General features: G+C 36.9%; 1 protein-coding gene across 1 annotated transcript; it reads left to right on the forward strand.

Moving 5' to 3' along the window:
• The first annotated feature begins 2347 nt into the window (after positions 1-2347).
• On the forward strand, positions 2348-4339 carry LOC115693627 (12-oxophytodienoate reductase 7-like). The gene is made up of 4 exons (XM_056310726.1): positions 2348-2355; positions 2536-2640; positions 2783-2973; positions 3614-4339. Exons 1-4 carry the CDS (start codon positions 2348-2350, stop codon positions 4270-4272), a joined length of 963 nt encoding a protein of 320 aa, XP_056166701.1. The 3' UTR covers positions 4273-4339.
• The last annotated feature ends 7593 nt before the right edge of the window (positions 4340-11932 follow it).

The following is an 11932-nucleotide window of genomic DNA, read 5'->3' on the forward strand; positions in this document are numbered from 1 at the left end:
GCTTGGGAGTTGCGGTCCCGGACCCAGCCTTGATGGACACGGGTGCGACCATGATGGCCATGGGCCAGAGCACTGGGGACCCGGTCATTGGCATTGGGGTCACACTCCCTGCCTTAATGGACCCAGTCTTGGGCATAGGACCTCGGGCCTAGGCGCTATGTACATGACCCTGCCTCAATGGACCTGAGCTTGAGTGTTAGAAATCCGGGCACAAGCTCTAAGGCCTTGGGCCCGACCATTGTGGGCCCCAGCCGCGGCGCTAGGGAGTCAGGCAACAATACTAGAGTCCCCTGGCCACGAGCATTGGTGTCCCAAGCCCAGGGGGTTTTGAGCTCGGCCTCTTTGGACTCGACCTTGGCCTCGATGGACCCTAGCCTCTACACCCCAATCCGCTGCCAAGGGCTTAGGAACAAGCGTTGGGATTCTCGTGCCCAAACATAGACTTTTATGGTCCAAGCGCCGACACCTAGTTATATTTTAAAAAATGATTGTCGGTTTTTTAAAAGAGTAAATTATTTTCCTAAATTTAAGTATAGATTTTCCATTAACTAGGAAAATATTTTTTGTTAACTTATTTTCCTAAGCGATCCAAATGCTAGAAAATGAGAACTATTTGCCTGGAAAATGTTTTCCGAGAAATAAATATAGCCTAAGTGGGCTGAGGATAGCCGAACAAGAATCTTATATTTATAAATAAGTTACATTTGATTGAGCAGCTTTTTAAGAAAAGTTAGATACAAATAATTCCATATGACGCGCAGACATCAGAGAGTCGGGAGCGGCATGACTTCAAACAATGATAGAGAAAGACTCAGGGTCCTGAAGTCTTCGTCGGATGGGCATGAGACGGGCATCAAAGATAGTCTTTCGTGAACGCCAATCCCATTTTTTATTTACTTCGACTAATGCACTCATTTGTGAGAAAATTTCAGAAAAACCCCCTAAAGTGGGACATTTTCTTAGAATACTCCCAAAATTAGGTTTATCTCAAAATACCCCCTAAAGTTGCTGGCTTCATCTCAATTGACCCTCCATCTCACCAGCGTCATAAATCTTTGCCGGATGATGACCACACGCGTGTCATGTGCCGTGGCTTGCGCCATCAACGGGGGCATTTTTATCCCGAAAATGTCCGATTTGAGTTCGTGCACTTCACGTGTGTTCAAAGTCGACAAAAATCCCCAAATTTCTCGATTAAAGCAAACCCTGATACTCAAATTTCCCAAATAAACTAAACTCAATTCCAATACTACCTTTGTCCTTAGAGAAGGCGATTGCAATCTGTTGTAAAAACATGTTGACAAGGTGGTCGCATTTCGTGGAATGCGAGGTCGATGATAGTGATGGCATAAGAAAAAGTATCTTTTTGGGTATTGCTGAGCTTGTTTGGGAGGATTTATCTCTACATTTTATCCTTTTGTGTGAATCGATGCACGGGAATTACATTGTAATTACGACACATGACATGCATGTGATTCCCGTACGGCGAAAATTTGTGTCGCGGTCTGTGAGATAGGGTGTCAATTGAGATGAAGTCATTTAATTCAGTGGTACTTTAAGATAAATCCCAATGATGTTTTGAAAAGATATCTCATTTTAGGGATTCTTTTGAAATTTCCCCATCATTTATCTTTTAAGAAACTTATTTGATTGTGTCGATATCAATCATTGTAACTTCCAAAGGACGAGGATCTTCCACGCCTATATGAGTAGAGCCATCTCTTCCCATCATCAACGCATCTTCTGGCTTTCATAAACGCGATTCTCTAAAGTTTGTCGGTCTCTTTCATCTGTTGTTCCCGAACCAAAAATAGAAATGACAGACCTCTTCAGCCCATACAAGATGGGCAAATTCAACCTCTCACACAGGTTTTTATGGGTACTCTACATCTGATACTAGTTGCTCTTGCTCTCCGATTTCAATTGTTAACGGGCTGCGTGAGATGAAACCGAGTCATGTTTGGCGTGGCGGCGCAGGGTGGTGCTCGCGCCTCTGACGAGATGCCGAGCCTTGAATGGAGTACCGCAGCCGGCACTCGCCGAGTACTACGGACAGCGGTCGACGGAGGGAGCTCTTCTCATCAGTGAAGCCACCCCCATCGATCACGGGGGAGCTGGGTGCTTTTCATGTTTATACTTTTATTTTCTCAATTAATTTCAGATTATAGTCGGATATTTTACTACATATTTATACTCTGATGACATGACATGTGACGGTTGCTCATAATTTTCTCCTCTCTATATGGCTTGACAGTAAGTGGATCTTAGAACGTCCTTTAGTTTTCTGTGAGAAAAATTGAGACTAAATCAGATTATTTGCAAGAGCTTGGAATAGAGGCAAATAAAGATGTACAGGTTCAATGGGCGGGTTTGGTTCAAACCCAGTTTGAGTTTAAGATCTAATTAACTATCCAATAATAAATTACATGAACAAACTTCTATTTTCTGGAAGTGAAAGATCTATGCTTAACTGCATATTACTCCTTGGACTCTGTTTATAATTTTGGTTTGGTCTAAAAAATACATTGGATTTAGGTCTCCACATGTTCCTGGAATCTACACCGAAGAACAAATCGAAGCATGGAAGAAAGTGGTGGATGCTGTTCATGCCAAGGGTGGTCTAATCTTCTGTCAACTATGGCAAGCCGGTCGGGCATCCCATAAATGTAATTCCTTTGATTCTTCTCTATTCACTAAATTTCTCTGTCAATTGATCCTTTTTTCAATGTTGGCAACTTTGGAATTATCGTTATTTTGTTGCTTAGTCATAATTTATTTGTAGTTTATTAGTATATCAGCCTGGTGGGGGTGCACCAATTTCGTCAACCAGCCGGTCCATATCCGAGAACTGGAAAATACTCATGCCTGATGGAACCGAAGACAATTTCTCCAGTCCTCGAGGCTTGGATACGTGCGAAATTCCGATGGTTGTCGAGCAGTTTCGTCGGGCAGCCATCAACTCCATCCGAGCAGGTTAGACTACGAGATTTCTCGTCTTAATTTGCCCATTTTGAGTTTGATAACACGTGATATTCAAAATTTTTAACTTAGGTAATCTTCGCATTCACGTGCATTAGATAAAGATTCAAACATAAGTTACATCTAACAGAGTCAAATGGTTACAAGAAAGTGATTTGATAGGCAAATTGAAAATTACGATGAGAAAGTGACTTGATGCACTTAATTAAGACCAAAAAGAGACTTTGTCCCATAGTCAGGATTGATAATTTGACTCAATAAACATGTGGATCCTAAGGATACTATTACAAGAAATGTCCTGTCTAAAAGTTTAAGTATTTAAGTGAAGGGGGTTTTATGTATCCAAGGCACTTTATAATCACATAGTCAAATAATGTGGTATTTTACTATATTAATGTTAGGCACACCTAAAGCAGAAGTGCACTCGACAAGTTGTCACGATCACATTGATAGCTTCACAAAGCTCCCATCCGATCTGATCATAACCCTGCGCCTATTAGGCATTGCCTAGTCCATCTATAGAAGTATTTTGCGAAGTCTTGACCTATATGGATCTGACCGAATCATAATGTTCTAACATTTTATAAGTTGGTAACATGGTGTTCATTTGACATCAATGTTGGATAAACGTTAGGTTTCAATGGGATCGAGCTCCATGCGGCACATGGCTATCTCATCGATCAATTCTTGAAGGATGGAGTCAACGATAGGACAGATGAATATGGTGGTTCAATTGAAAATAGGTGCAGATTCTTGATGGAGATCATTCGAGCGGTAGTTGTAGCCATTGGTAGTGATCGAGTTGCGGTTAGAATTTCACCTGTGTCCAATTATGTCGATGCCATGGATTCTGATCCACTCAATCTAAGACTCACAGTGATCGAAAAACTCAACACATTCCAAGCTGATATGGGATTGAAACTCGCTTATCTCCATGTAACTCAACCGCGAGTCACGCCATCTCCGGAACAAATTGGTACCGAAGATGAAGAAGCCAAGTTCATGCAGACTCTAAGAAGAGCTTATCAAGGTACATTTATGTCAGCTGGCGGGTTCACTCGAGAGCTAGGGATGAAGGCCGTGACTGACGGTGATGCGGATTTGATATCGTACGGTCGAATTTTCATTTCTAATCCTGATTTAGTATATAGGTTCAAGATTGATGCACCATTAAATAAGTATGTTCGAGAGACCTTTTATACTCATGACCCTGTTGTTGGATACACGGACTATCCTTTTCTCAACCAAGAAGGTAATGACAAGGACTCTCACATGACAAAAGTGTATTCTTGAGAGAATTAGATCTGTATTACGTGTTTGAATAAGGGGAGCAAGTATTTGGTGTATTTCATGGATGCTTGAATTGGTGGAAATTGGTGAATGAAATAAGGGCATTTATTTTGTTATTTACACTTCTTTTTATATTGTATATTGTGCAAAAATGCTAGAGTGAGCATTTCAACTTCATACAAAAATGCTACATCTGGATTCATTAATTTCTTTGCAACTGTGTTTCCTCCATTTCCTTCTTCCTCCGGTTGGTCCTCAGACTAGGGGTTTATAGATTTGCATATCACCCATATGCTAGCTGAACTAAAAGTAACACGGGTGCTGTTGATATCCGTAACTCATCAATCAGAAGATCTTTGTATGACCCCTTTCGATTTTGGTCCTGTGATATGCCTTGGTACTTCAAATGGATGAACTGTGTTCTCCTCCAACCAAGTCTCTGATTGATAGGTCGTAAGTACGAACATTACCCACACGTGAATTTAACCAAAAATAAAGGTGTATGATATTCATGTTTGTAATCCATCAATAAAAAATCTGATGTCAAATGTTTCCTTTAATCAGAGGTGGAGGAAAACAAGATGAGATGTAGTTCTTTTCCTTGATGAAGTAAATAATAAATATATTTTGGGTTAGGAAACAATTTTGGATGGAAAAAGGAATAAGAGGAACTAAAACTTCATTTCTCGCTCAAGCTTATTTGAGAAAAATAAGTGGTCTAATCTACTGGCCAAGTTTTTTTTTTTTTTGGGGGTCAAAAACTGGCCAAGCTTGTTTACTAGGAACTAGAAGAGTAAAATGGCAAACATGCCTAATTCATGTTCATTATAATGTTTGGTAACTTGGAATAAGAATGAATGGAAATGGACATCGGAAATGGAAAAGGCCTCTTTACCATGTTTTCTTTGATGTGGGGAGAGGTGAGAATGAATAAGAAGGAATTAACAAAAGAAAGAAATTCAATATCAAAATCACTAGGAAGAGGGTATCCCCGTCTTTGCCGCCATAACCATATTTCTAATTATGAAGACCTTGTATTCCAATTCGAGATGTTACCATACATGATAATTCCAATTTTATTTTCCACTCATGATTGCCAATTCCTTTCAAATTCCTTTTAATTCACTTAATTTGTTTCATTCCGATTAACCAAATGGGAGCTAAAAATATTTTTAAAAAAACAATGCCATGTCATTCTCTAAGAAATTCAAACTTAAACTTTTGGAACAATTTATAGCACGAACAACATCAGATTATATTAGAGTTAGGAGGTCTTATGTCGAGTTTTTCATAGTTCTTCCTCATCAATTTCCTTCGTTTTACGTCTCACCAATCTTCACTTATGGAGCAATGTACAAAAGTTATGTCAAGTGCTTTTTAAACTCTCTAGTTATTAGATAAATCAGTTCTACGACAACAATTCCCACAAATTTTTTTTATCATCATCATGTACATTACCTTTATTCAGATAACTAATCTCTGGCCACTTGTATGTGATGATGATCCAATCTTGACCCATCACCTAGTTCCTAAGTTGTAGGAGCTGAGGCAAAAGAATTCCGAGGTTTCTCTTTTAAACATTAACAGGCTACGTTAATAGACAAAAATGCACCGACTTTTAAATCATCCAAAAGATTTTGAGCACTTCATGCTTAGAGTTTTGTGGCTAGTTTCAAATAAAAAAAAGTTTTGTGGTTAGTAGGAAATTGAGCTGTGAAAGGGGGTCCAAATCAAGCTTATAGGAATTATGATGGGCCCCAGAAAATTGGGAAATAATCTGAAATATAGGAGAAAATATTGGATTTTTGGTTAAAAGATAAAAGGGGTTTCTTTTTTAGGGGTGTCATAGGCTAAGGAACAAGCTTACTAACTAGTAATTTTGGATCCTTAACTCCATCCAAAATCGATTGTTATATAATACATTTAAGGAAAAGTATATAAGTCTAATACTTTCATAAGGAGGAGATCCAAGAGGACTCCATAAGTTGGACTCGTAAGTAACCTAGTTGAATCTATCGTCACTCAAAAACTTAAATCATTAAATTGTGGATTAACTATTATCAGTTTTTTCTTATAGACATCCGATGTAGAATTCTTTTTTTTTTTAGTCCACTCACCTGTGCACTCAGCATTCTACCACTCATCTGAGAGTCTCTAGCTTATTGGGCCAGTTCGCCCTCAATTCGAGTTAGTGTTTTTTTACGCTAACAAATCTCAACTTGAATCTCTAATCATTGCCAACAAGTGCAAATGCACCTTTCACCCATGGTCTGCTTAGATCTATGTGATTCCTTGTTGAGTTCAGTATATTGATTTGGCGTTGGGGGCCCACCAGTCAACCTTAAACTCTGATACCACTATTTAGGAAAGCACCACAAAAGTCTAATACCTTATGTTAGTAAAAATCGATATGCAAGTATGCCAAAAGAGATGTTAACAAAAATCGAAGAGCGCAAAGGTGATCCGAACTTCAGACAACTTGAGAGTGACCGAGATCATTCCACAGTTCCTCACTTGAACACAATTTGTGCGACTGGCCTTTTAGATGGAGTAATGAAACTACAAGAATCTAAATATGAGGAAATGTACATTGCATGAAATTGAGATTACATTGAAAGGAAATACTTGGAATTGAAATGACATCAAAACAAAATTATATGAAATGAAAGTACAAGAAATGAAATTTACACAAAAAAAAAAGTGAAGATTGAAAATGAACATCTCAGAAAATTGATCTATGTGGGCGTATGCCTTCGATCTTTTATACTTGCTTTTATCCTGAATGTGATAAGTTGCTAGTGAAGTTTTTCTAGTAGAGCTCCTCCACTTGTTCTTTTCAAAAAGTGCAATTTGATTCTAAAACTTGTTAAATTGGTACAATTGAGTCTCTTCGCTAACTCATCTAATTTGACTAATTGAAAATGTTGACTTAATTTTTTATTATTTTCTTAAGACACATAGCGCGGATCTGTTGTCTAGCAAGTGCCATGCTGAAAGGCTTAAAAAGTTTAAAAGATAAAAACGATGAAAGAGATGAATAAAGTAAAGAAAAAACTTGCTGTTCATCTCGTTGATTATGTTTACTGTTCATCTTCTTGGTCAAGCTTGGTTATTGCCGCTTGAGCTTGTCGAGCTTGCGCGAAGACCTTTCGAGATTCTTCGAGCTCCTGACCATGGCCGCTCAAGTTTCGTCGAGCTTACCTTCTGCTACGGAAGCCCAGGATCTAGCCACGGCGAACCCAACAGAATTAAAGCTCTTGGGGATCTAGGTCAGCCCCTTCTTGCGGAGGGTCGAGTGGGCAATGAAGCTCAAGGGCCATAGCTTCCGACTCCATCGGGGAAGACGTCATCAACAACAACGGCGCTCTGCTTCTGCGACTCAGCCCTGCTCACCATAAAGTCCCTGTCCACATCCGTGGCGGCAGAGGGGTCTCCAAGTCGTTCCTCATTCTCGAGTACATCGACGAGACGCGCAAGCAAAGCCCGCTGCTGCGCCCTCAAGATCCTTATGACAGAGCAATGGCTCGATTCTGGGCTTCGGTGGCAAAGGACGAGGTAAATTTCTTTTTCACCTTTCGGGTCCTCTGTTTCTAGATTTGTTGTTCTTTGAGGAAGAAAAAAGAAAAAAGGAAATGGGGTCTTGATTTTCTTGATAGATCAGGTGAAAAATTGTCTAGTTTGGCTGGGCAATTTTCTAGATTTGTTGTTCTCTGATGATTGAGCATTTCTCTATCTCTCCCTCCAGGAAGGAACGAAGCCCGGCAGTGTGATTTCCGACTTACTCCGTTCTATACCAGGCAAAAGTCACAAAAAATTCTAAACTATGTTCATTGTGACATATTTACTTCAAACTTTTTTACAAGACTCCAAAAATCATAAACTTGTACCTGCATGACACATTTACCTTCTGTCAAAGTTCTGTTAATGAGAACTGTTAAAAATTTGCTTACATGGATGCTATAAAGCAAATAGTGTTGAATGCCCACAATAAAAAAGCCTTCATTTCGGCTGAAAAATCATTTGATGGAATCTTGAATGAGGGTAAATGTGTTATATAGGTACAAGTTTGGGGTTTTTTTATGTCACAAGAGAAAAGTGTATGGTAAATCTGTCACAATGAGTATAGTTTAGGCTTTTTGATGTCACCAAAAAGATAAATGTGTCATAGTGGGCATGGTTTGGGATTTTTTGTGGCTTTTTTCCCTTCTATATATGACTTCACTATGTCTTAGATTGTTCTTCGTTGCACCGATTCGCCGAGGAAGCCGGATAGTAATTTTTTTTATTCTTATTTTTATCTTTTTTATCTTTTTCAAATTTTAATTTCTTTTTTCCGATGTGGCTCTTAGGTAGCGAATGATAACCATTCTGTTCCGGAATGAGTTCTTGAAACAGAAATAAATTTTTCTATTTCTGGTTCCAGGATGAGTTTCTGATAAAAGAAACCCGTTTGATAACGACCAAAAATTTCTATTTCTGGAACAGAAACCCGTTTGATAACAACACAAAATTTCTATTTCCTGAAACAAAAACCCGTTTGATAAACAACACAAAATTCTATTTCCAGAAACAAAAATCCATTTTTTTTAAAAATGGAATAAAAATAATTAGAAAATCCAAAAAATTCCTAAAAATCTCAAAAAAATTCAAAAAATCCAAAAAAATTGAAAAATTCTAGAAAAATTCATCACAATTTCCAAAAAATAAAAAAAATTCAGATTTTTCTAGAAAATAGGAAATTTGTTGAATTTTTTCAAAAAAAAAATCAAAAAATAAAAAATTTCAAAATTTCATAGAATGACTTAAAATACCTGTGGCCACCCACTTTTAGTGAAACTTAAATATTTTTAAGTGCCAAAAAAAAATCAAAAAATCAAAAATTTCAAAAATTCACAGAATAATTTATAATACATGTGGCCACCCACTTTGAGTGAAATTTTAATTTTTTAAGGTGCCTAAAAAAATTCAAAACCTCAAAAATTTCAAAACTTCACAGAATAGCTTAGAATACCTGTGGCCATCCACTTTGAGTGAAATTTTAATTTTTTGAGGTGAAAAAAAAGTAAAAATCAAAAATTTCAAAACTTCATAGAATGACTTAGAATATCTGTGGCCACACACTTTGAGTGAAATTTAAATTTTTTTAGGTGCCGAAAAAAAAATAAAAACATAAAAAAATCAAAAATTTTAAAACTTCACAGAATGACTTAGAATGCCTCTAACCACCTACTTTGAGTGTAATTTAATTTTTTTAGGTGCCCAAATGGTATTTTTTATTTTTTTTCGGCACCTAAAAAAAATTAAATTTCACTCAAAGTGGATGACCACATGTATTCAAAGCCATTCTGTGAAGTTTTGAAATTTTTGATTTTTTCTTTTTTTCGGCATCTAAAAAAAATAAAATTTCATTCAAAGTTGGTGGCCACAGGTATTCTAAGCCATGCTGTGAAGTTTTGAAATTTTTTCTTTTTTGCTTATTTTTATTTTTTTCGGCACCTAAAAAAATTAAATTTCGCTCAAAGTGGGTGGTCATAGGTATTCTAAGCAATTCTGTGAAGTTTTGAAATTTTTTATATTTTTATTTTTTTCAGCACCTAAAAAAATTTAAATTTTGCTCAAAGTGGATGGCCACATGTATTCTAGTCATTATGTGAAGTTTTAAAATTTTAATTTTTTGCTTTTTTATTTTTATTTTTTTAGGCACCTAAAAAAATAAAATTTCGCTCTAAGTGGGTGGCCATAGGTATTTTAAGCCATTCTGTGAAGTTTTGAAATTTTTGCTTTTTTGCTTATTTTTATTTTTTTGGCATCTAAAAAAAATTAAATTTCGCTCAAAGTGGGTGGTCACAGGTATTCTAAGCTATTCTGTAAAGTTTTGAAATTTTTTTATTTTTTTTGACACATAAAAAAATTTAAATTTCGCTCAAAGTGGATGGCCACAGGTATTCTAAGCCATTCTGTGAAGTTTTGAAATTTTTTATTTTTTGCTTTTTTTAATTTTTTTCGGCATCTAAAAAAAATTAAATTTCGCTCAAATTGGGTGACCACATGTATTCTAAGACATTCTGTGAAGTTTTTAAATTTTAGATTTTTTTATTTTTTTTGATTTTTTTGGCATCTAAAAAAAATTAAATTTCGCTCAAAGTGGGTGGCCATAGGTATTCTAAGCCATTTTGTGAAATTTTGAAATTTTTGATTTTTTGATTTTTTTTTATTTTTTTCGGCATCTAAAAAAATTTAAATTTCGCTCAAAGTGGGTAGCCACCGATTTTAAACCATTATGTGAAGTTTTGAAATTTTTGATTTTTTGCTTTTTTTTCCCGCCTCAAAGATCGTGACTTCCAGATGAACATGTGTTTTGAAGAAAGAGTTCTCTCAGAAATGATTCTCATTTTTGGTCTAGAAATAGAAAATCAACTTTTTTTTAGTTCTGATTTCTGGTTCAGAATCGGTTCTGGAACAAAAACTTGTCCCAGAAATAGAAAAATGAAATTGCGTTAACAAATGGGTTTCTGGTCCAAAACTGATTTCGGGAACAAAAAACCAGTTCTGGACAGAACCAGAATGGTTATCATGCGGTACCTTATTGGCTGTCCCATGTCTTGAAAAAGTAGTCACGTCAGCAATATCCATTACCCAATCTGGATGAGGCTAATGGAGAGACTTAATTGCAAAAATTTCACATGTCTTGGTACTTGATTGCACTTATGACTCAGTTGCACTTTAGTGATAAATTTTATGACTTTTAGTGACACTTATCACTATTATTTTCTTTGATTGCTCCTTCATCTTAATGCAACAAGACACGATATTTTGATAGGATGCGGGAATTGGGCATGGGACCAGGGGTAAGCCCCTAACATCATCAACTTGCTCGCCACATCATTCATAAAATAAGGTTGTAATAGATGAAGGCACGGATTTATCCAAACTCTCTCCGGACCTCTCCGTACCACTTTTCTAGTTCTCATGGCTCCTAGAGCTCGACTCGAGCGAAGACGAAGTTGCACAGCGATACTATTAATATTATGCCCCTCGAGATTGCCTACATGAGATGTCAATGGCTTGGTCCAAGTTGAACTCTAACTACCGTCCACAGTTTTTGTTCTTTTCGTGCATAATCAAACAAACAATCACATGGCAGGTAAAATTCTAATCACGCAAAGTAAAAGTCAAGGAGAGTTTTTCTCAACCCAAGAAAGCAAAGAGAAAAATGTCATTATCATTATTACAGGTGACACAACGCAACTTATTATTATTTATTAATATTAGAATTTCCGGCCAGGAAACATAGACTTATTGCTCTATGTGAACAGGAACCACCGACTTCGTAGCCAGTGACGTAATGTTGAACGGTCAACGCAAGAACCCCGACGGGCAAAAAGAAAGATAATAAGGAAACGTTAGAACCACATGTTCTATTCAACGTATTTAACACACTTTTCCTTGAAGAAAAAGGAGGTTAAAGAAGCCCAATTGCAATTCGACCTTCCCAACGTGCGATGACTTGGAGCAAAAAGTCATATAAAAATCAAACTTTGGCATGCTCAAACTGAATTACGCTGAATCTTCCCAGTTTTTGCTGCAATGTTCAAATGGCAACAGCAAGCTATAAATACCGATGACCAATATAGCACAACATCAATTCACACCATCTTCAAAC

This window comes from Syzygium oleosum, unplaced genomic scaffold (genome assembly GCF_021117445.2).
Source record: "Syzygium oleosum isolate NSW1041296 unplaced genomic scaffold, Sole_v2.1 Sole_v2.04, whole genome shotgun sequence".
NCBI classification, from domain to species: Eukaryota; Viridiplantae; Streptophyta; class Magnoliopsida; order Myrtales; family Myrtaceae; genus Syzygium; species Syzygium oleosum.